The 26,451-nt window shown below is 40.8% G+C and overlaps 1 protein-coding gene across 1 annotated transcript in view; it reads left to right on the top strand.

The window, feature by feature from the left end:
• Positions 1-26,451, top strand: part of LOC143961017 (hippocampus abundant transcript 1 protein-like) — a 106,586-nt gene that overhangs the window by 32,156 nt on the left and 47,979 nt on the right. The window contains exons 2-3 of the mRNA XM_077470131.1: positions 9,421-9,516; positions 16,248-16,310. Coding sequence (XP_077326257.1) covers positions 9,421-9,516; positions 16,248-16,310 — 159 coding nt within the window. The remainder of the gene's footprint in view (positions 1-9,420; positions 9,517-16,247; positions 16,311-26,451) is intronic.

A 26,451-nucleotide genomic window follows, 5' to 3' on the forward strand; every position in this document is an offset into this window, starting at 1 on the left:
TGAAACCATTTCTTGCTTTTTTGTTTCTGGGGGCAGTGGCACACATTGGCTGGTCATACATTTTACAATGTTCTTTTTTGTACAATTTTTTCCTTTTTGATTTACCAAAACCATATATGAGGTCAAACCTAAACACTTTCAATTGCTATACAATCAGGGAGGCCCTTGCACTACATAGTTGAAAGTAAGGGTCTTTTCACACGGGGCGGATCAGTTCTGATCCGCCCCGTGGATATTCGTTTGCTCAGCGGGGATCACTCCGTCGATCCCCGCTGAGCAGGGAGATGACCGGTCCGTCTCTGCACACTGCGCAGGGACGGATCTGTCACAGCGCCGCTCTCCCCTATGGGAGATCGGATGACGACGGACCGCAGTGCCCATAGTCACCCGATCCGATCCGCAGACGGATGGAAAAATAGCTTTTTCCTCCGTTACACTTTTTCGGATCGGAGCGGGTCGGATGTCAGCGGACATGTCACCGCTGACATCCGACGCTCCATAGACCTCTATGGAGCACCCGTTCAGGTCCACCTGAAAAACTGACAGGCGGGCCTGAACGGGACGTCAGTGTGAAAGAGGCCTTAATCTAAATGAAATTAAATAAGAACATTTGTATAATGTATGGCCAGCCTTGAGCAAATATATTGTTTATAGGCTTTGATTTTTAGGATGCATTCATACCTGACCGTTTTCAGCTCGTAAAATTCCCATTTCAAAAACTCTCAACAAGCAAAATCCCATTAATTTAAATAGCCCTTGTTCACATCCAAGTGTTCTGTTGCCTGAAGCTCAAAGTATATGAGCTTCTTTTTTGGCAGATTACAGGCGGTTTTCTGCTTTTTAGGCCCTTTCACACGATAAGCCTGCTCAGATCCGCGTGTCCATTTTTCAGGCGGATCCGAGCAGGCCACCTATTGACTTCTATGGGCAGGGGGGTGTTGGCAGAGATGTGTCCGCTGACATCCACCATCTGATCCACTCAAGACAGACGTATGGCGATACGTTCAGCCACCCGTCTGGTGGATCGGATGAGATCTGATGAAAACGGCCATGCTGTTTGTTTTTGTCCCATCCCTCCATAGGATTCAGCGGGTAGAGACAGACCTGGTGTATTCCGCTGAGCGGAAAGGGGTCTTACATTGCTGATTTTTTTGACCTGTACAAACTCGCGGCAAAAAACGCATGGCTTTCCGCCTGAAAATGGTACGCTCAGGTATGAATGCAGCCTTTTATAGAGCATTTGTTTGTATCTATAGCGCATTACTTCCCAAAAAAAAGTAAAACTCTGCTTATGTGGCTGTTTTTTTGTTTGGTTTTTGAGGTCATGCCAACATCCTGCTTTTAAATTAGATGGCGTTTGTTATGGTTTCTATGCTCACACCTTGCTTTTACATTACCCTGTGTACTTGCAGTGCAAAGCAGCAGGGAATTTGTTTTAATTGTGTTAGAGAGTTGGCAAGCTGGATCTTGCTCATTAATATACAGACTAAAAGTGATGAAAATTAAAACCGCACAACTGCATTTAGCAGCTATCCACAGATTTATAATACAGTTTTAATTGTGAAAAAAGAACCCAGGGTGACCTGCATATATCTTTCCCATATCAATTGTGTTGACAGAGCTAATACAGTCTGACAGTCTTGTAGGTCACTGTTGCTGCTTAGCAACAATTCACGTCACCAAGTAGCAGCCATCCCTTAATAAAGAGAAACTCCTTTTAGATACCTTCATAGTTATGAGAACCTTTTTTGTGTTTTTTATTTCAATGTGCATAAAGTTTTTAATGCATACTGTAATCGTACCATAGCATTTGGCCTTATGAATCAATAGAGACTATTCCAGATAGAAAGACGGATATTGCTGACTTGTCTCGTGTGTGTTAGTGTGCAGTTAAATCTTTCTTCGCCACAACAGAATGGAGAAGGGACATTTTTTGGGAGGCCAATGGCCCGTACACACAGTCCGAAAATCAGACAAAAATACCGTAATCGGATCGTTGGTACAGAGCTCTCCAGAGCCGATCAGGACAGTTCCTCAGATATTATGCGATCGGACATGCATGAAAATTTTCCTCGTAGGGTTTTTGTTTAGTCTGTTCAGTTGTCGTCCGAAAATATAATGCAAATACACAACACATGACATCCATCTAGAATCCGATTGAATCGATGTTGCTCCTGACCAACCCCCCCACCCCCACCGCTGGCTCTGCACAGTGATCAAAGACCACTGACTACTCAGTTCACCCCCTCCACTGTCAGTCACGGGCTCCCTGCCCTGCCCCACGCACTGGAACGATGGGTTGTGGAGGGGTCGGGAGCAGCTGGCTCAGTTTCCCAGTGGCTCTCTGAGAGGCTGAGCCAGCTGCTGGTCCAGGCATCTGTAAAGGTGGGATTGATCTAGAGCCTGGACCAGCTGAGTGATGTCAGCCGACTTTAGCCCTTAGGCGAAGTAAATTAACTTTGGCCATATTTCTCCTTTAATACAAATTAAAGTGAATCTGAGGGCTTAGGCTGCATTCACACCTGAGTGTAGCGGTTTCAAGCAGAAAATCGCGCAAATTTACCGCGATTTTGCAGCGTTTTTTTGCCGCTATTTTGTGCAGGGCAAAAGGTCACCAATGTTAAAAGAAGAAAAACGCCAAAATCTGCTCGATTCGAGCGACAAAAAAGGGTCCGGAACTTGTTTGAGCTTCAGGCGTTTGGCTTCAGGCAACATGGAGTGGAGATGTGAACCATCTCCATTGAGAATAATAGATTTTTCCCCTCTAGCGTTTTGCAGCTTCAGGCTTCAAGCTACAAAATGCTCAGGTGTGAATGGGGTCTTAGGGTCGCCTTCCAAACAAGTTAAGACATTCACATATTCCCCATCCTTAGGCGCTGATGTATTCTTGCAGGAGACGCACTTCGCCCCCTTCATTTACTCCTCAATATATTTATAAAGATTATACAATTTTTTATTTATTTTTATTTTTTTTTAGGCATTAGCAAAAAAACAAAGGTGTGTCTGTCTATCTAGGCAGCTTTCTTTTACTGAAACTAAAGTCATTAACCACTTAAGGACTGAGTCTTTTTCTGAGATGTGTTGATTAGAAGTTAAAAACGTGTTTTTTTTTTTTTTTTTGTTTTGTTTTTTTGGTAGAAATTTACTTAGACCCCCCAAATTTTATACATGTTTTTTTCTAACACCCTTGAGAATAAAATGGCGGTCCTTGCAATACTTTGTCATACCATATTTGCGCAGCGTCTTAGCCCCTGTACACACGGTCGGAGATTTCGACAACCAAATCCATCGGATCTTGTCCAAAACTGTTGCATACACACGGTCGGACTAAGTTGTCGAAAAATCCAATCATTCAGAACGTGATGACGTAATTTTGTTACGATGGGACTACATTCAGGCTAGTAGCCAATAGCTTTGATGTAGGAATTTGATATGAGCATGCGTGGCACTTGGTCCGATCAAAATTCTCTACACATGATCGGAGTATGTCCGATCGAACCAGTTGGTCTGGAAATATTTCCAACATGTTGGAAAATTGGGTCCGACGGATATTCCGACGGAATCAGTCCGATGCATACCACACACAGTCGGATTATCCGATGACACGGTCCGATAGGACACATTCTGACTGATTCTCCGACCGTGTGTACAAGGGCTTACAAGTGCACTTTTTTGGAAAACAATATATATTAAATTTAAAAAAATAAGACAACAGTAAAGTTAGCCCAATTTTTTTAATTTTACATTGTGAAAGATCATGTTACGCCTAGTAAGTTGATACCCAACATGTCACGCTTCAAAATTGCGCCCGCTCGTGGAATGGTGACAAACCTTTATCTTTAAAAATCTCCATAGGCGAAGTTTAAAAAAAAATTCTACAGGTTACAGAGGAGGTCTAGGGCTAGAATTATTGCTCTCGCTCTACCAATTGCGGCGATACCTCACGTGTGGTTTTGAACCTCCTTTTTTCATATGCGGGAGCTACTCACGTATGCGTTTGTTTCTGCATGCGAGCTTGTCGGGACGGGGTCCGTTTAAAAAAAACGTTTTTTTTTTATTTATTTATTTTTTTCTTATTTATCTTGCCTTTTTATTTTTACACTGTTTTTAAAAATAAAAAGTGCCACTTTTATTCCTATTACAAGGAATGTAAACATCCCTTGTAATAGAAAAAAAGCCTGACAGGACCTCTTAAATATATAAAAAATACCTCCGATCTCATACACTACGATGAGATATATATATATATATATATATATATATATAAAAACAAAAAAAATGGCCCTTTAAGAGCTGTGGCGGAAGTGACATTTTGACGTCCCTTCCGCCCAAGCTAACCAAGCTGAGTTTTTTTTTTTTTTTTTGCTCCTGGATTTTAGGGGGATGTCATTCTAGCAGGTGATTCCAACTTGGCCTTAGACATTATAATGGACAAATTGCACACGGTTTCTTTAGGTCACCTTCTAAACAAAGCCGTATATTTGCCCAGTTGCTATATCATTACGATCATCTATTAGATGCTTGGAGGGAGGCTAACCCCACTTCTAGGGACTAGTACCATTTTTTGAGGGCCCATAACCGTTACTCTTGTACTGATAGTGTTTTTCCCCTCTCGGGACTCCTACCTAAATTACGTTCAGCTAAAATAATTTCTACTCAGTGGTCAGACCATGATCCTATAACATTGCAGTTCTCAGACTTGACAACTAAGATAGCTAAGTCGCTTTGGCATCTAAATGAATCTTAATATCTTGATATTTCTACCCATCTGAAATCTTATTTTGAAATTAATTAAGCAGATGATACCCCCACAATCAATTGGGCAGCACACAAAGCGTCTGTCGGGGTTCCTCATCCAATTGTCTTCCAGGCTTAAGAAAGCTTGCGACGAGTTGATTTCTGCTAAAACCAAGGAATGTGAGGCTCTAGCCACCCAACCTAAAAACCCCATCCCCTGATCTAGCAATTGAACTTGAACAAGCTCACTTAGAACTTAACATTTGTCTCGCCATGAAAGCTCAGAAGAAATTACGCTGGTCAAACCATATTCGTGACAATTCGAGAATTGGCCTCTGTTTAACTGCTACTTTTGTTATTGCTAGTTTTTTTCTAGGGCCGAAACAACTTATTGATTATGAAATGAATTACTATTTTTATAATCGATTAATCGGCCAGTAACATCATGGGGTTAAAAAAAAAACTAAAATTAGCCCTTTATCGTAAAAAAGAGCAAATCGCTACTGTAAACATTACTTCCGCTGTGCACAGTAAAAAAAATGATCCCCTTGCAGTAGCGATTATTTGCTCTTTTTGTTCTATAAAGGGCTATTTTTTTCTATTTTTAACCCCATTTGGTTACTAAATGTCTTAGGCCTGGTTGTTTTGGCAAAAATGCACCACAGTTCGTTTTAACGATCACATCTATGCTTTTTTTCAGCTGCTGCATATTTGGAAAGGGTCAGGGGCTTTTTTCAATGCAAAAACAGTGCTTTTTTTGGTTCAATATATTTCAATGGAGAAGCCGCAGAAAAGCATGTAATGCATTTTTGCAGCAATTTGTGTGGTGTTTTTTTTTTTTTTTTTTATCTTCCCAACAAAAAATTAGCCAAAAAGGCATACAAAAAAAAGCGAAAGCGCAAATCGCAGCAAAATCACGTGTGCAAAAAATAAAAAAAAGCACAAAAAGCACTGCAGAAACGGATCAAAAGCAAACTGCATAGGTGTGTACCGAGCCTTATCCTGGCCACACAGATCAATTTTCAGATGGGAATATTCTTCTGAAAAATCTTTGTACATTCGCCGAATGAAAGAATGTTTGAAATTTTTCACTTGCTTTCAACATTCTATTTTAAAACTAATGTAATTTTATGAATGAAAACCACATACACTGTCTAAAAATTCATTTGACCAAGAAGTTTTCTATAATTTCTTTTTTTTCCCGTCACTGTGGTTGAAAACAAACGTCGATTTGACCCCCACTAACGATTAGAAAATCGAACTAACATTCTTAAAATAATTTTTTTTTTTTTTTTTTTTTTTGAAGGAAGACGTTTGTTTTTGTATGGCCACCATATAATAGTTCTGTTTGAATTGATTAATCAAAACAATCGGGCAAGTAACTGATTATGAAAATAATAGTTGCAGTCCTAGTTTTTTTTTTTTTTTTTTTTCAATAAAAACATTGAAATATATATAAAGTGAATCTGTGTCCAGACTATAACATGTTCTAAACCAGCCTCTTTCAACCAGGGTCCCTTCAAGGTTCTTCAGAGGCGCTGTGGCAAAATGGCTCAAAAATTGTCAACAAGCCAGCAAGTGTGTATGAAGCCTTGCCTGCCTTTATTGTGCAGCATTAAAACTTGGGGCACCGTGCAGGCAAGCCACTGGCATCCAAACAACCAATTACATCATCGAATTGATAAGGAGGTCGTTGGGCGCCTGCATAGCATCCTTGTTTGCCCCTCCCCTACCTCACTTGGTCAGCACTAGGATCACGTTAGCAGAGAGAGGGGGAGAAACTGATGGAGAAGATGAACATTAGAATAGTACTCGGTACTAGATTGCAAAGGTGGAGGAACAAATCCTCTCTGTTGCGTGGCTCATAAGTATGGATGCTCCTGCAGCATGTAAAACTTAGTTTTTTGTTTTTTACATTTTAGAATGTGGTACCTCAAGACTGTATGTAATTTTAAAGGGTGCCTTGACTGAAAATAGTTTAGAACCCATGTTCTAAACAAGCAGTAAAAGCATTTTAAAGCATGCATTCATTCATCTCTGTAGCTCTAGGTATTGTGGAGAAAAAATCTTCCCAGTTCTTGGTGACCTGCCAGCTGTTTAGGGCTTGGTAACATTTGTCAATTCCCTGTGTTTTAAGTGAAATTTTTGCCGTGCTTTTAAAGCCTGCCATGAATTTTACAATGGGTACCTCTAGTGTTGCGCCGAAAATTATCAGATTAAAAAAAAAAAAGTGCCAAGATGACTCAAAAACGCACAAGATTTTGCCATGATTTTACTGTGATTTTGTTGTGCTTATGGTGTTTTTCATAGGTCATGTGACTCAAATGTATCAAACACAACACAAGTGTATCTTTGATGCATTCTTGCTGCATTTTCAATGCATCAACATGGGAACGAGGTGCTTTGCTAGGGGGTCTCCCCTGTCATGAGGGCCAAACCTCATGCATTTTGTTTGTTTTTTGGTGTGTGTGTGTGTGTGTGTGTGTGTGTCTTCCCCCTTAAAATCCATACCTGACCTTAAAGGTCAGGTATGGATTTTTTGCGGAACTCTATGGCATTTATTTTGTTGCTGTAGGATGTGCTAAAGAAAAAAGTGACATTTACAAAGGAAAAATATTGATATAGTTTTAATTGCCGGCAAATTAAACTACATTGCTCACTTCTTTAAAACAAAAAGAAACACAAAAAAAACACTCCAGTGTTCATCCACAATATATTAGACACTTGGGTCTACTATGTATTTTGGGGGATCTTTTGAGGTCAGGAGGGAGTGGACATTTGCCAGCAATTTAAAACTGTCCTTTTGTAAATGTCAGTGCTATAAAAAAATCACTGCTCCTGGCCAAATAGATTTTTTTTATTTTGCATTGATTGATATTCCCCGGGACATTACCAGCCACCTTGCCTATTAGTCTAGAAAATAAACTGATTTTAATTTGACAAATTTAGCACCCATTGATTTGATAGGGTTCAGGTTCCACATGGGAAATTATTTGAATTTAACCGAACCCTGCTTGAACCAAACCCACGACAATTTAGCTGATCACTGTTCCACCGCTGTTTTTATTACATTTGCCTGTCAGTTTGGATTCCTCAGCTGACAGCTGAATGTGCTCAGCAGGGATGAGTGACTGTTAGGACTCTGGAGGGTTCCAGCAACCTGACAACCGAGAGGAAGTTGTCACATTTAGCAGTCCTAATAACACTAGCTAATATTGGGATTGGTGAATGTTCACTCCCATGGTCGAATGTTCTTATGGCTTTTCTTCTAGTAGGATTGAATATTCTCCTGGCATAAAGTAATAAAGAAACAATAGTATTACACACACATCGCAAACATCATCTGTATTATTCATTAGGCTTGCACAAGTGTTGAGACATTCTTAACTTCACTTCAGCTCTGGAAGATTTGCAGGGATGAGAAACCGACAGATCGCTCCCTGTGTACAGAGTTCCGTGTTGAATGTCAATACAAATCTCTTGGCTGTGAATGTACACAGCCGATGAGCACGTTCCAGGTGTGAATCATTGGTGTTGGGACTTACTAACGGGCACTCGCTGTGTGCAATCAAAGCAGGAGTCGGCTGGGTAGAGCACATTTTCGGGCTCTAAACCCAGAAGTAGGCAGCAACGTGCCAGTACTTCACTTTGCCTACAGTGGTCGTTAAGTGTTTAAAGATCATTTTTATGAATAAACTCCATGGTGTCGGCTTTACAACATGTGGTCATTTTATAGGTATTTGTACCATCATGTGCCTTCAGTAATTGGGAAATCAGATATGTTGTGTGTGTGGGTTTTTTTTTTTTTTTTAACCTTGAAAAACTTGAAGCTGCCTCTTAGAGCATCTATGTTTAGACTGTCTTGCGCTTGTGGCATCAACATACTCAGGAGTATCAAAATGTGTATCGGGTTGTAATTTTAATTGTGCATGTTTTTAATTTGTTCTTTTTAAAGCAGATCTTCACTGCATCTGAGCACCACAAACACTATATAATTAATTTTAATAGTCATAGCAAAGCCCCCATCCAAAAAAACCCCACCCTCTAGCATTTCTGGCCGTAGCCATCTTGAGTAAGGGAAAATTATGCATGTATCATGTTCTTGGAATCCATGTGCCCTGAGCTCAGGCATGAGGGTGTGCTTAGCTGAGAAAACTCCTCCTCCTCTCCTGAAGACTCCTGGGATGTAGGTCAGCAAGAAGCAAGAAACCAGAAAGTAACTGAAGAAATGTTAAAAAAAAAAAAAAAAAAAAAAAAAAAAAAAAGAAATGTAAACAACTAAATGTCATCTACTTTCCTATCTAGTAATCCTGGCTTCAGAATGTGTGTCTTCTCAAGTTCTTCCTCTCCCAGTCACAGCAATGTGGAGATCATGGGGGGGGGGGGGTGTTATCGGACTTGTAGTTTCTTATTAGCTCAGTAAACTACAGTCCCAGATGACATTCCCAGAAGGAAGCAGGAGAAGAAGCTGTAAATGCATTTTTTAAAAATGACTCAGAAAATGCCAGAACTCGGGATTGACATTTTATTTGGGCATAATAGCCAAAGGATTTTTTTTTTTTTGTACTAAATGTGAACTTGCAATATAAAATTATTTCTCTCCTCCCTAACATAATTTGAGAAGTGCTACTTATTATAGATATACAAAGTTTAAAAATGTATATTGTTTGTTTTTCTCAACAGCAACAAGGATTCGGAAGACCAAGTGTGTATCATGCTGTGGTGGTCATCTTTCTTGAATTTTTTGCCTGGGGTCTCTTGACAACACCAATGCTTGTTGTGAGTATAATGATTAATGAGGTTTATTCTTCTCATGTTGTTTCAATTATTAAATTGCTGCAGGTATGAAGTGCAGACTTCCAAATCTTCCTGTCACTGCCAAATTTCAGGCTGTTCTGACAGGTAAAGCTCAGCATTTTCTGATTTCTGATTGCTGGAACTTGCCAACCCCTCCCTACCTACTTGACATTTTTTAGCCAGTGGGACTGCTTATCATTATAATGGGCCAATGATAAGTGTCCATGCTGAAAGCCCCCCCTAATTACTTCTACACTGCTGGGAACATGGCGTTCATTCTCCGAAGCCTCATTCTCTTGCCATGTGTCCCAAGCTTAGCTGTACCTGCTGGAAGCTCAGGACCTCCATGTCAGGATGAAGAATGGCGAGAAATCCGTGAACATCCATTTGTTGATCTTCCAAGGATAGTATAAGGTCTCGTTCTCATGGGAGTGTTTTAATCTGTGCAGAGGTGTGTCTATTGGTGTTACCTACATCCCTGTGCTCGCAGTCACATAGCTGTCCATTGAGATGAAGTGGCAGCTTGGACACTGCTGCTGCTCGCAATGTGACTTCCGTGTAGGTACACTGCCCCAAACACACCTTGGCCTCTGCATCCCAATAGACAGCAATGGTCTTGCTGATAGAGAGATGAATGCAACCCTGTGCCAGTCAAACATGACCCTGCATGGGGTATGGATTAAAATACCCCATGTCAATGAAGCCTAAACCAGGAAGTACTCTGCTCTGTGCACTTTCGGGTTCAGAGCTGTAAAACCTTGCCACTCTGGCTGGGAAAGAAGCTGATTAGGCACAAGCTGTGCTTGACCAGCTTTAGCAGAGGTTACATTAGGGGCCCCCTGATCTTTCCTCAAAGAGAACCTATTACCTGCACTATGTTGTCACTTATCGGCCCCCTTGTGATAGCAGTAAAGTTAAGTTACATTTATTATATATAATTATCTCTATATATCATACATACACTAAATAAATATATATACACACTCACACATACACACAGTGGATATTACCGTATTTTTCGGACTATAAGGCGCACGTAAAAGCCTAAATTTTCTCATAAAATCGACCGTGCGCCTTATAATCCGGTGCGCCTTATATATGACCTTCGTGGAAAAAGCCACCCGGTCTCTTACCGTAAACTGACGTACCGTAAACCTCTCTTAGGTTGTTCTACTGCGTGACTGATAGCGATGAGTTTGAAATCCGCTTCGTAAGCATGTCTCTTAACAGGAGCCATTTTTGGGGCAGCGGGTATACTGTAGAAAATGAACGAATGAATGCGCACACCTCCTGACTAAGATGGCCGTAATGCCCAATCCAAGCAGTGCAGCTTCGTGAGCATTACGGCCATCTTAGTCAGGAGGTGTGCGCATTCATTCGTTCATTTTCTACGGTATACCCGCTGCCCCAAAAATGGCTCCTGTTAAGAGACATGCTTACGAAGCGGATTTCAAACTGAAGGCTATCAGTCATGCAGTAGAGCATGGAAATAGAGTAGCTGCGAGAGAATTCAACATTAATGAATCAATGGTACGAAAGTGGAGGAAGCAAGAAGATGCCCTGCGCCAGGTAAAGAAGACCAAACTGAGTTTCCGAGGAAACAAAGCAAGATGGCCACGGTTGGAGGACAAAATTGAACAGTGGGTTATTGAACAGAGAACCGCAGGTAGAAGCGTCTCTACTGTCTCTATTCGACTCAAAGCAACAGCGATCGCACGCGACATGGAGATCAACGACTTTCGAGGAGGTCCCTCTTGGTGCTTCCGTTTCATGAAAAGGCGGAATCTCTCTATCCGCACAAGAACCACTATGTCACAGCAACTGCCAAAGGATTACGAAGAAAAGCTGGCCATTTTCCATACCTACTGCAAGAACAAGATCAATGAACAGAAAATCCGACCAGAGCACATCACCAACATGGACGAGGTCCCCCTTACCTTTGATATCCCTGTAAACCGTACTGTCGAGAGAACAGGGACCAGTACGGTATCTATACGCACTACAGGAAACGAAAAGTCATCCTTCACTGTAGTTCTCGGTTGCCAGGCTAATGGCCAGAAACTACCACCCATGGTAATTTTCAAGAGGAAGACTCTGCCAAAAGAAAAGTTTCCGGTTGGCATCATCATCAAGGCTAACCCGAAGGGCTGGATGGACGAGGAGAAGATGAGTGAGTGGCTGAGAGAGGTTTACGTCAAGAGACCGGGCGGCTTTTTCCACGAATCTCCATCCCTATTGGTCTGTGACTCCATGCGCGCCCATCTGACAGATACTGTCAAAGCCCAAGTGAAGAAAACTAATTCGGTGCTTGCCATCATTCCAGGTGGATTAACCAAAGAACTGCAGCCACTAGATATAGGTGTCAACAGGTCGTTTAAAGTTAAACTGCGAGCTGCGTGGGAGCATTGGATGACAGAAGGCGAACACACATTCACCAACACAGGGAGGCAACGCCGGGCGAGTTACGCCACTATCTGCCAGTGGATCGTGGATGCCTGGGCGAAGGTATCAGTCACCAGTGTAATCCGAGCTTTCAAGAAGTCCGGAATTATCACTGAACAGCTAAGTACCGGTACCGATGACAGCAACGAGCCTGACTCGGATACTGATGAGAATGATGAGAGGGATACGGGCGTGCTTGATGCCGAAATCGCCCAATTGTTAAACTCAGACACTGAAGATGAAGAATTTGATGGATTTGCGGGAGAAGAATAAAGTGAAAAAGTGAGTGTCTGGTTTTGTACGGTATTCACCGGTAACTGAACAGTGTTAATAGTTATTGAAGAATAAAGTGAAAAAATAATTGTCTGGTTTTGTATTTAATTGAACAGTGTTAAGAGTTATTGTTATAGACCATTTTATGGTTATTGCTAAAGAGTTGAATAAAATTTGACTTACAGTACCGCATCCGAGTTGTGTTTCATTAAATGCGCCTTATAATCCAGTGCGCCTTATAGTCCGATGCGCCTTATATATGGAAATATCCATTATATTAGCCGGTCGTTGCTAGTGCGCCTTATAATCCGGTGCGCCTTATCGTCCGAAAAATACGGTAAGTCTACGCACCCCTGTTAAAATGTCAGGTTTCTGTTATATACAATAATGAGTCAAAGAAATCATTTCAGAATTTTTGCCACCTTTTAATGTGACCAATAAACTTTACAACTCAGTTGAAAAACAAACTAAAGTCTTTTAGGAGGCGGGGGGGGGGGGGGAGTAAAAAAAATAAATAAATAAAAAATAAAAAAATAAAAAAATAAAAATGAAATAATGCAGTTCCATAAGTGCGCAACACCCTCTTAGGCTGGATTCACACCTATGCAGTTTTAGTGCTTTTTGCATTTTGCAGATTTGCACTACAGTCCATTCAACATGGTTTCCTATGGAACACGTTCTGTAGTGCAAAATGGAAAAAGCACTAAAAATGCATAGGTGTGAATCCAGCCTTATAACTGGGAATGTAGCTGTGTTCAGAATTAAGCAATCACATTCAAACTCATGGTAAATAGGAGTGAGCCCTCACCTTCCATCAAGTGCCTCTGATTAACCCCAAGTAAAGTTCAGCTGTTCTAGTAGGTCTTTCCTGGCATTTTCTTAGTCGCATCCTACTGCAAAAGCCATGGTCTGCTGCAGAGAGCCTCCAAAGCATCAGAGAGATCTCATTGTTAAAAAGTATCAGTCAGGAGAAGGATGGAACACAGTGAAGACAATCATCATGAAGTGGAGAAAATATGGCACAACAGTGACATTACCAAGAACTGGACGTTCCTCCAACATTGATGAAAAGACGAGAAGAAAACTGGTCAGAGAGGCTGCCAAGATACCACCAAAAGAAGCCTCTATTTGTGAGAAAAAACGATAAAAGTTTTGTTTGGGGACAGTGTTGCAATTGTCCTCCTTTCACACGGGGTGGGCCTGCTCAGTGGGAAATATGTCTGATCCCCTTATGCAGAGCAGACACAGACAGAGCTTGCTCTTTATCTGCTTGTCTATTTACACCCGAATGCCATTCGATCCAGTCCTCCAGATGGATGGGGAACACTCCCCATCTGTCTGTTTTTAGCAGGTGGGATTGGATGTTGATCCACAGAGGAGACTGGAGGGTCTGTACATGACCACCTGAAAAACTGACAGCCGGACCCGATCAGTCTGCTAGTGTGAAAGAGACCTAAGGGTTTTAAAAAAAAAAAAAAAGGTTTAGCGGGTGTGCTCTACTGTTGCAAAATGTTTAAACCTTAACAAGAAAATATTTTCACTATACAAGGACTTAAGCTGGCCATACACATTATCATCTGCTCGTACAATTTATCAAATTGATGTAGTATTGGGATCTATGCATGAAATTCACTCTGTATTTATCCAGTCATGTTTGGCCACACACTGCATAATTGTCAGATCCACAGGAGGGTGTAGATTCAGACTCTTATCTGCATGCGCAGTATTCATGATAACAGAAGTATATGAAATATTTTTGAAGGTAAAATCTCAAGGAGCTGTAATTTTGATGGTTTACAGTCAGGGATGCAAAACAAATATGCAGCCAGTAAAGTCTTGCAAGTTTGAACCCCATCCAGCATGCCTGCTCTAAGTCAATAACTTTTCAGCATTGACACTAGAAATTGACAGCTCTTGTATTTCTTTCAGCACAGGTTTCCAGTAAAAGCACAATACAAACGTAATGTATCTTTTCAGACTTTAGCAGCAGGCCTGTAGTGTTGAGGGGTAGCACATTCATTCAATCTGTCATTTCTACTGCCTCCTGACTCGAGCTGAACCCAATGATAATGCTTGTACGTTCCTATTCTAGTGGAGAGCTAGGTACATGTGTAGTCTGAATGTAAATTGGGGCTCAGTTTGGGATGAGTATATGACTGTGGTACTGGGTGGTCTCTTGCTTATCTATTAGTGGAACATTATAGTTCCAGCTACAGTGCAGATTCTTCTTGTCAATTTTGTAGTAAAGCCATGGGACTGAATCAGGAACAGCATAAAAGTGTTGCTGGGTTTCATGTACATTTCAGCCATTTTGCTTTATTTGCCTTTTCTCTAAAGCAGGGGTCTCCAAACGATTGCCCTCCAGTTGTTCAGGAACTACAATTCCTATCATGCCTAGTCATGTCTGTGAATTTCAGAGTTTTACAATGCCTCATGGGACGTGTAGTTCTGCAACAGCTGGAGGGCCGTAGTTTGGAGATTCCTGCTCTAAAGGATACGGAATACCAGTGAGAACATAACTCACCAGTATCCAGGTCACCACTGAGATTTGCTTTTCAATACACTCAACTTACTCCCCAGTATCCTTATCACCCCTACGATCTGCACTCTAGTACACACTGCTTTCTGCACGGTATCCATCTTGCCAGTGAAATCTACATTCCAGCAGTCACAGCTGACTCGTCGGTATCCATGCCACCAACGAGAGGCCTCATACTGTTAAATGTTTCTTTTTCTAAACTTTTTCTGGCAGTTGCTTAACAAATCTGGATGTTATTCTATTTAAGTTGAAGATGTGTTAAGCTTGCCACACACCCTACAATGTGATTGGATAATCTAATAAAGTCAATTTAAACTGTAGAAAAATGAATCAAATTGTTTAAACCCCCTGGCTCGGGGTAAAAATTAAGTGCCATTACCGGTAACCCCAAGCCAGACTTGGGACCGCATCGCTGAATCCAGGAAGAGGTTACTTACCTTATCCCCTGGATCCAGCAATGTCCCCCCACTGTACGAGCGAGCCGTCCTCCGCTCGATGTATCCCATCGCTTCCCTGTGAGCATTGCGACGCACGGGGACAGAGAACGGTGCCAAATTCAAAAAGTAAAACGCACACATTACATACAGTATAATGTAATCTTACAGATTACATTGCTGTATGTAATAATTTCACATCCCCTTTGTCCCTAGTGGTCTGCCCAGTGCCCTGCATGCAGTTTTATATTATAAAAACTGTTCTTTATGCCTGGAAACTGGAGATTGTCCATAGCAACCAAAACTGTCCCTTTTACATCAAGAGGTTTTAGACCAGCTAGAAAACGGCGATAATTGGAATCACTTGCAGAATTGAGCGATAGCGATTTGTGGGAAGATCGTCATCAAATATTGAAAAGTAATGACAGCGACAATTCTGCAACTGAGCAAATTTCAGTGTTTTTTGATTACATTATTGAATAATTTTTATTGTTATATTATTTGTTATAATTATAGTTATTATATTTTATGATTTCATTTTTCAAACTTTATCATACCCGGGATGTCTGCTAGACTCTGGTTTGAACAGATTTAAGAGAGTTATTCCTAAGAATTACAGGACTACAAAATAAAATGCCAAATTTCCATGCAAAATAATTGTACCGCTTTCAGCACCTAAAATCTGAAATAATCATACTGCTAGGGAGGTCAAACAGGATCTTAGATTTTTTTAACATGCATGACAAGTTTTAATTGGTGAAAATTCCAAATTTGGAGTATTTTAATGTCACCATTACAAATAACCTATTCAAGGAATAGTCTCATTTTTAGGAACCATTTCATTTCAATTTTAACGTTCAGAGCATATTTATTAAATTTTTTTTTTTTTTGTTTGTTTTTTTTTCCTAGTAAATTCTCAGTTCCTTAGCTTAGGTTAACAGGTAATGTTTACAACTTGTTTATCCAATGTTATATTTTCTTAAATGATGGGATTGCTAAATTTTGTGTGGTCTCCATTTTCTTAGGTGCTGCATGAAACATTTCCTCAGCACACGTTTCTAATGAATGGTCTCATTCAAGGAGTAAAGGTAATAAATGTTCAGAGTTTTGTACGTTTCAGCAATCTGTATGTAATGCTAAACTGTTCACTGTTGAGCTTCAGTTGTATGTAGGATTAAAGGAAGCCAGGTCTCTTTCAGTAGGTAACCAGAGTCTTTATCACATGTGCTGGTTTAAATATTAAAGTTTGTGCGACTGAGCATGTAACATGAATATCTTTTATACTAAAGGTTACGTTTGCTGAGCGTGTCTCTGAAGCCTAATACACACTATCACTAAAAACTGACGTCTCGGGTTGCAGCTGTTGTACTAACAATCCAACGTTCGTACAGTGCTCTCCCTTGCTGAGCTGTTGTGTTCTGACAGGACAGCCCCCCACAAGTACACTCCTGTCAGTGCTCTCAGCCATTGGATCAGAGCGCTGATCGGGAGCCAGACGAAAGCTGGTTTTTCCAGCATAATCGTCCGACAGAAGCCTGCCAAATGGCCTGCTTCTGTCAGACCGGCTGCCATACACACAGCCTGAGTGTGGGGTCATTTTTACTGACATTTGGCCCATGTGTACTAGGCTTAAAAGAATGAACGGCAAAGGGAGCAGTTGAGAGCTTCTGTTTTGCACCGATTCCAAGATGATACTGTCTAGTGATTCTTCCTGTGCATGCTCCCCTTCATATAGCAGCCAGTTCATAAAGGGTACATGAGAATAAGAATAGAAATTAGGGCTGGGGAAAAAACGATTTAAATCTTGAATCGAGTTGAAAGGTCAAATCGATTCAAAATTTCAGCAAATCGATTTCTTTCTTTTTTTTTTTTTCCCCTGCTCTTCACCAGGACTGGTGCGGTGTCTGCACCGGTCCTGGTGAAGAGAAGAAAAAAATCGAGGTGCTGTGGACAGGAGTTTTTAGGCTTCGGCCTAGTCCGCGAGGGCTCGGCTGGACACTGTTGACTAGGCCGACGCTTTGGCCTCGCCTAAAAACTCCTGCCTGCAGCTCCTCAGGACCGGCGCGGTGTCCATCAAAAAATAAAATAAAAATTAGATCCGAATCCTGAATCGAGGTGTGTTTTTTGAGAAAATCACCCAGCTCTAATAGAAATATAAGTGCAATGCATTGCTAGTGATTGATTTACTAAATGTATGCCTGTCAGCAACATGCCAAACTGTAAAGAGAGATTTAGGATGACAGCTTAGCAGTGGCAGCTGCCATATTTTTTTTCCCTTAACCCTCCCCAATTGCTTGGCCTGGGTCTGGTCTGCAGAATGTGATGACATGTGTGCCTAACCAAGTTTTGTGCACATACTGGGGCCAATTTAGACAAGAGCCAATGATGTCTTTAGAGTGTGGGAGGGAACCCCACATGAACACAGGAAAAATATTTAAACTTCATGCAGATAGTGTCCTGGCCAAGATTTGAACCAAGGTTCCAGTACTGCACAGCGTAAGTGCTAATCACAAAGCCACTATGCCACCCAGCAGCATGGCATATATGCTAGCCACTAAGCCTCTGTGCAGTCTGGCAGCTGCCTTATTTATTTTATTTATTTTTTACTGACAAGTATCCTCTATGTAATGTTAATGAGCTTTAATAATGCTTATGGCTTTAAGAAATTTCTCAAGAAATAAATGTTTAATAGAAATGTGTGACTATATACATTTATATTTTAAATAACAACTCCTAATTCAGCCAAAAAGTAATTATTATTTTGATTTAAACCCATAAAATGAATTGCTCTACAGACTACTATTTTAATGTATTATGCTGGTAAAACTGAGTCATTTTTTTACACCTACTCCTTTTTTGTTTATGGGATAAAACATTTGATATCACATTTTATGTTTAGCTACTCTGTTTAATCATTATCTGGCTAGTGCTTTGATTTCAGCTCAAGTGTTTCTGTTTTTAATGGATTTAAGGGGAATGTACTTGGTTTCTAGACTGGAAATTTGGCATCACTTGGGGCCACGTGCAACATGCTTTTTGCACAATTCCAGGTTTGCAGCAACTATATTGTATATCCCTTTTTTTTTGCTAACCACCACTATCAAACTAGATCAACAGATGCTTCTACTGGCATTTAAAAAAAAAAAAATTATTATGTCTTTAAAAGTCTCTTCACATAATCCCATTATGGGAACAAGGTTTCAGTTATATAATGTGTCAGAGACGCACGTCTACTTTACAACTGCACAGTAATCTCGTTGAAATTATAGATTTTTCATTTGTAAAATTCCTTTTTATTTAAAGTGGAACATTAAAAATAAGTGCCTATGCTGTTTAAAATCCAGTAATACACGGTATCGCCATGCTCTGCACATGCTCAGTTGCATCCCGATTTTTTGGCACTGCTGAGTTTGTAGAGGCCAATCTGCGGACATAGCCTTAAAGTGGAATTAAACCCCCCTATCATTTTACAGCCGAGGAAGCTGCTTCTGTTTAATCTTCAGTTTGAGTTTGGTTGAGGACACAAGCAAATGTGACAGCAATCTTGGCATTCCAGGAATGTAACTGTTTTTTTGAAAACGTTAAATCTATGTATTTAGTTCCGCTTTTTGATTTACTGCTGTTCAGGGGTCTGGGCTTTCTCGGTATGGCAGCCTCCAGCAAGGAGAAATGGGAACCATGCTGGAGGCAATATACAGCACACTATAATTTTGGTATTATTAAATGTGGAATATACTGTATGTTCCTTGCTAAAGAACATTATTATTTTATTTGGGTAAAGTTTCTCTTTATTTACATGTTCTGTGCAGTGAAAATAATAAAATCCAGTAATATTGTACATTGCATTACAACAGCCTACAAGTAATGTATTATTATAACAGCTGGATATATAAATGAAATGAACAAGACAATTTTCATTATTGTACTTTTATAGAAGCGTGACTTCTCTATAGTCTGTTGGTATAGGGCAGTAGCATTCATGTAGGCACAATTCTACTTTAATGCAGAAGTAAACCCATTGATTTAAAGATTTCAGAAAACCGATAGCATTTCCAGCATGCCGGGAATGTAACTGTCACATTTGCTTGTGCTGTCAACCATCCAATAGCTGGTGTCATAACTGATTTAAAAATAAAAAAATTACATTGCCAACACATGCCAGTAATGTAACTGTCACATTGGTTGCACTCTCAACTGTCAAACCATCAAATGGTTGGTGTAATGACCAATCACATGTGCAGCACCATGGCAGTTGAAGGTCAAACGGAGGCCAAGATGGCAGCTTCCTTTACTGAAAACGATAGGAGGGTTTAGTTCCGCTTTAAGATGAGTTTAAAGGGGTTGTAAACCCTTGTGTTTTTTCAGCTTAATGCATATGATGAAAAAACTTCTGACACTGCCCGGCCTCCCAGGCACTCCCCGCCACCCCCCATTTTACTCACCTGTGCCCGTTCGTTACCTCGGCGAAGACCAGCTCTTTCTCTCTGCCCGGGGTTGTCTGCTTGTTGGTTTGTCCTTGATTGGATGGATTGATAGCACAGCCATTGGCTCCCGCTGCTGTCAATCAAACCCAATGATGTGGGGGCGGGGCTGAGTCTGGGATTTTGTGTCTATGGACACAATGCTGGACTCGGGAGCACACCCGTAAGGTAACCCCCAGGGAGAGCGTTTCTCCTAGGGGGTTCACCGATGTGAGGAGGAGCCACGAGCGCCATTGGGGGACCCCAGAAAACGATGATCGGGGGCCATACTGTGCAAAGCGAACTAATACATGGTATGTTTGTTTTGTTTTTTAATACGAGTATTTACAACCCCTTTTAACAGTAAACCATGTAAATCGTCAGACCTACAATCAGTTGTAATTGGTATGTGAATAGTAGCAAATTATGGAGAAGGGAGAAAGAAGGCTGTTAGACTGGATTCACACCTATGCAGTTTTAGTGCTTTTTGCAGATTTGCACTGCAGTCCATTTAACATGGTTTCCTATGAAACACGTTCTGTAGAGCAAATCTGCAAAATGCACAAAAAATGCATAGGTGTCAATCAAGCCTAAGGAGACGAGAGGGAGAGAGGGGAGTATCCCACCCTGCCTCATGGGACTTCTCTAGGTGGCCTCTCCACAGACAATGTTGTTAGGGAAGTCTGGGAACGTGGAGGGTAATGATGGGTGATATAATTTTCCATTAAAACCAGACTTTGTTGTTGGGGACTATGGTTATTTTTTTTTCTATGCTGTAAGGTATGACATTATGTAATTGTCTTGATGATTATCCCCTAGCAAAAATGCTTTGTGGTGTTGTGTGCTGTGTTGCTAAAGATGGTGCATGTGCTTTTTTTTTATTTTTATTTTTTGCATGTTTTGTTGCAATATTAGCTCATTCATTTGAAAGAGCTGCCAAAAAGCAAGAAATGTTCATGAACAAAAAATACCTGCTTAGTGCATGTACGGTAATGTGATGCAGCAGGGTGCCAAGGTCTGAATCCACTTTAAAGTGGTGGTAAAGGTAAAGAAATATGTCAGCCCCTCTATTCTATCAATCTATCCTACACTGTGTAAATGCTTTAATAAAACACTGCCTGTAAATACCTTGTCTCATATCTTTTATAGCCAGTCACGTGATCTCCAACTGCTCTCCTCCGTTCTAAGGGCTACAGCGGGAAGGGCCGCGATCCCCTCTGAAGTCAGCCAGGGAGGTCATGTGACCACTGTGCTGGCTGCTCAACCCCTCCCACTGTATTTAGCTCTTGGATAGTGAAGAGCGGCCAGAGGTCATGGGACCGGCCATAAAAGAGATGACAAGGTATTAACGGGCATTGTTTTATAGAAACATTTATCCAGTGTAGGATAGATTGATAGGACAGAGGGGCTAATGGTAATATTTCTTTATAGATTTTCTTTTATAGATTTACTTCTAATAGTAAATCAAATTATAATTGCGCTACCAAAAATAATTTTTCAAATACAAAAATAGCAGCCAGCATCAACAATGATACAATTGTACAAAATAATAAACAAAAAAATGCAGCGCTAGAGTATCAAATCGCCCAACAGTGAGTGGCTGGCTTGGCTGGTTCAGACATGATTCGGGGGAATTGTAGATTCTCCGCTCTAGGAAGAAAAAAAACTTCTAATAGTGGCAAGAGGGGGAGGGGCAGAGATGGCTCACACACAGGAGCTGACGGGCCGGGGAGACAGGAGAGCAGCAGGATGACAGTCACATAAACTGACCATGGTAATCGTGGATCAGCAAGAACACGCTGTAAAAGTGAAGTGTTCTGGATATTTCACCTCAATACCAGAGAGCCGGGGGGGACTAAACTTTGAGTGGCATGTGTCCCATTCTTATGATTGACTGAATTATTCACCAGTCTGGGGGCTTTCGCGATAAATTTGATCTTGTATATCCTGCACATTGAGTCCACATATTAACTCAGTTTCATTATTCTGCCTCCATTGTATTACACTAGAATTTTATTGAGGAAGTTGAGTCATATGTATGCACAGTGTAATCATTTTATGGACGGTATGTGTGTTGAATATACACATACTGTTGAGACAAGTCTGCTATATTCCAATATAGTCTGCTGTATTTGTGTGTAGCCTTTTTTAAGCTGTTTAAGGGTTCCTGTTCACATGTGTGTGCACGCTTGCATTGTCCTCGTTCTCCCATTTAGGTGGAATTCCCCTGTGGGAACCACCTGGCAAACGTTGACTGCACATACATATGTTTTTAGATTTTCACATATATAAACAATGCATTTATGTCCGTGTGTGTGTATATGTGTATGTGTGTGTATATATATATATATATATATATATATATATATATATATATATATATATATATATATATATATATATATATATATATATATATATATATATATATATATAGCATACTAGGTCATTATGTAATACTCACCTGAGATTAAAGTGGATAGTAAACCATTACAAACCACTTTGACCTACAGGTAAGCCTAGATTAAGGCTTACCTGTAGGTCCAAGCAATATCTCCTAAACCTATATGGTTTAGGAGATATTTGCCCGAAAACGGGCAATGCTGTCTACGGCGTATGCGCCGTGGACAGCGGTGCGCAGGCGCACTGAGCGCTGCATTTCCAAGAATGGAGCTGCCGCGCGTGTCGACTCCCGTGCGCATGCGCGGGAGTGACGTCATCGCGGCTTCGCCGAATGACAGCGGCGGAGCTGCAAGACGCCACCAGCAAGATGGATGCGGTGGACTACAGGGGACAGCGGCGACTTCGCTGGCTCCTGTGTCAGGTAAGTGACACATAATGGGCTACTATGAGATGCATAGTAGTCCATTATGCTTTGCCTTTGCAGGGAATGAAAGAGGAAGTAAACCCATTAGGGTTTACTTCCTCTTTAAAGCCCCTGCTGCAGTGCCCGTACACAGCATCGGCTGGCGACATCACTCCCGGGGGTTACTTCCAGGTATCGCGGCTCCGGCTCTATGATTGGCCGGATCAGCAATGATGTTGCTTCCGTGCATGTGCGTGGGAACCGCTGATAACTGCACAGTCTAACTGAAGCACAGTCATGTACGTGCCTTTGCTTCAGTGCCGATGACATCAACACATACAATTACAGGTGATATCTCCTAAACCGTGCAGGTTTAAGAGATAACCTGGATAGCTACAGGTAAGTCTTATTAGTCTTATTAGTCTTATTATAGGCTTAACTGTAGCAAAAAGTGGTCTGTATGGGTTTACAACCACTTTAAGTACTATAGTTTCCCAGTTAACATCACATGATATGTAATTTTCAGTTTTACTTAATATATGCAAGACCAAATGTATCCAATAAACTGAACAACACAGATTCCCATTTTCAAAGAAAGAGGTCTCTTGGCATTCTAGAGCACAAGGTTTCTAATATACCAGGTCCTTATAGCCTCATAACCCAACATGATTAATTGTAAGACTCCTTTGCCCTTTACTAAAATGGCATTGAACAGAGGCTTGGTTATTGAATGTCTCCTTCTAATTCATTACTTAAAACACTGGCATAGGTAGGTCCCAAAACATACAGGAAGGCTACATTAGTTGGATTTTTTTCCATCTGTCTGTAGAAATTTAAATGTGCCTAAATTACATATGGAACTAATGAGGAAAATAAGATGTACCACAGCAACTACTAGGTTTAGGCCTCATGCACACGAGACACAGTTAAAGGCGTGTTCAGATGCAGTTGGACACTTTTTTTCAACTGCCCCTGAACTCATTCAATGTTATCCTATGTGTCCATGCACACAGTCTCGTTTTTTGCTGTTTTTATGCAGTTGCGTTTAACCTCGTTTTTCCAGAAGCAAAAAAATGGGTTCAGATGCAAAAATGTCCACGTTTCAGACGCAAAACGCGGCTAAACACGTCTGAACGCGGCACCCGCGTTTAGCCGTGTTTGCGTTTATATGCGTTTTTAAAGGAACCCAATTTTTTGGACATGAAAACTCAGAAATATGATCTGAGAATTACGTTTTGTGACCCGACTTTGAGGTTCCTATCACCAAGTGACCCGAGATAGGGGGCCCCAAAGTCGGGTCGCAAAATGTCATGTACTTTTCTGCATCAGAGAATGACATTTTGCGACCCGAATTTGGGGGCCCATATCTTGGGGCCAATTATTGCCAGGAACCCCAAATTCGGTATGCAGACACTGTGTATCTAGCACTACAACATATCCAAATTTGAGGAACCTATCACCAAGTGACCCCGAGATAGGGGGCCCCAAATTCGGGTCGCAAAATGTCATGCACTTTTCTGCATCAGAGATACATGGCCTCAAAGTCAACTGTGACCATCTGCGGCAATGTAATTTGGTCATTAGGATTGGGTGTTCTGGTAAGTGGTTATCTGTTAGGGTTATTGTTTAGGATTAAGGGTTGGATTAGGGTTGTTTAGGGTTAGTGTAAGGGATAGGGTTAGCTGTTAGGGGTAGGGTTAGTGTTGGGGGTTAGGGTTAGTGGTTATTGTTAGGGTTAGGATGAATGGTTAGGGTTAGGATTCTGGATATTTTAATAAGGCATTAAAAAATATTATACTACCATATACAGCAGGGGTTGACAAATTTGCTTGGAATCTAGGAGCCAGCTAAAAAAGTTAGGAGCCGGGTCCGTGATGGCGATCCGGACCTGTCCCTGGCCTGACATGGAGACAAGTGAGGGGAAGATAGCCCCAAGCCCCCCACCTGTCTCCAAGTCATTGCCCCCCATAGCTCTTAGAGGGACATTTTTTTTTTTTTTTTCAAATGACAATTTTTTTTTTTAAATTGCATTTTAGTGTAAATATGAGATGTGAGGTCTCTCTGACCCCAGATCTCATATACAAGAGGACCTGTCATGCTTTTTTCTATTACAAGGGATTTTTACATTCCTTGTAATAGGAACAAAAGTGACACACATTTTTTTTTTTTTTTTTTTAAAGAACAGTGAAAAAAATAAAAATAAAAGTTAAAATAAAAAAAAAATATTTTAAACGCGCCCTGTCCCGCCAAGCTTGCGTGCAGAAGCGAACGCATATATGAAAGCGGTGTTCAAACCACACATGTGAGGTATCGCTGCGATCGGTAGAGTGAGAGCAATAATTCTAGCCCCAGACCTCCTCTGTAACTTAAAAAGTGCAACCTGTAGAATTTTTTAAATGTCGCCTATGGAGATTTTGAAGGGTAAAAGTTTGTCGCCATTCGATGAGCGGGCGCAATTTTGAAGCATGACATGTTTGGTATCGATTTACTCGACGCAACATTATCTTTCACAATATTAAAAAAAATTGGGCTAACTTTACTGTCTTATTTTTTTTTTTTTTTATTAAATACATTTTCCCCAAAAAAGTGCGCTTGTAAGTCCGCTGTGCAAATACGGTGTGACAAACAGTATTGCAACGACCACCATTTTATTCTCTAGGGTGTTAGAATAAAATATATATATAATTTTTAGGGGTTCTGAGTAAAGGGAAGAAAGATAGGCTGGCAGACAGGGAAAATTAGCATTACATCCATTAGCATTGCTGGTTGTAATTCCAACGGCCACCACAAGAGGGCGCCAGATTACAGAAGGAACCATAGGATCGTAGAAGGCCTCAAAGCCGGGGGCTAAATTACCGGCCGGCGGCGGCGCGGCCCGACGCGATCGCGCCGGGGGGGGCCACGGAGACAGCATACCCCCAGCTGTGCTGCCCCAGGCGCCAGGTCTGGAATTCTAGTCGCAAATGCGACCGGGCGCCCGGGTTTTGTCGAGCCCTGATATACAGCAGCAAAGAATTAAAATATATTAATCAGTACATATTTCACAATAAAAATATATAAAAAAATTGGCCAAATTTAAAACGATTATAAAAAATCTAATTAACATAGATTTGCTTTTAAATCAATTTGAAACTAGAAAAATTGAATAAAAACATTAAGATTAAAAAATAAATAACTATTTTAATATTGTTTTATATTAGAAATAATGAAAACATGTTAAAAATTGCCACAAGAAAATTTTAGATAAAAAATTGGATAATTTGCTATAAATAGACATTATTAAAAAAAAAAAAAGGACAGAGAAAAAAATGTATCTGTACATCTATAGATAAATAGATTTTATAAATATATACACATACCTGATCGTTACCAACAGACGTTCCTCTGGTGACACACTGTTTCTCATATTGGTGTCCATGAATGTCAGACCAGGTCGTACTTTTTCTAAGAGCAGATCAAATGTGACAATGGACATCCGGCTAAAATTAATAAAACTTGTCGGGGTAGGTACGCAACTGCACATACATGTTTGGGAAATATCCAACGAACATTCGCTGTCCCATCAACGGATGGGTCCAATATCGACGACCTCTGACTCTGGACCTCTCACGAAATTTGCAACAACGTTGCTGTCTCATCAAGAGCAACATCAGGCGCGTTTCCTGACATATATTCAGTATGGGATCCATTTCAAAATATATACCACAGAAAGAGAGGCGAATGCAAGTGTACAACTGCTCTCTATGCTGCTGCTGCTCACTCTGATCAAAATAGCAGAAATAGTGAAAAAAACATGCTTTGAGAGCTTGGGGAGGGTCTACATGATATGTTTAGAAACGCTTATAAACGCAAACGCGGCAAAACGCGCGGTTCAGCTTTTTTTGAGCAGAGTTTTCACCTGCGTCTCACGTGCATGAGGCCTTAAGCCCAGTTTAATGCCTCACTTTTTTACTTTTTTCTTTG

This window comes from Lithobates pipiens, unplaced genomic scaffold (assembly GCF_037356315.1).
Source record: "Lithobates pipiens isolate NorthernLeopardFrog02 unplaced genomic scaffold, aLitPip1_a1.2 Scaffold_11, whole genome shotgun sequence".
NCBI classification, from domain to species: domain Eukaryota; kingdom Metazoa; phylum Chordata; class Amphibia; order Anura; family Ranidae; genus Lithobates; species Lithobates pipiens.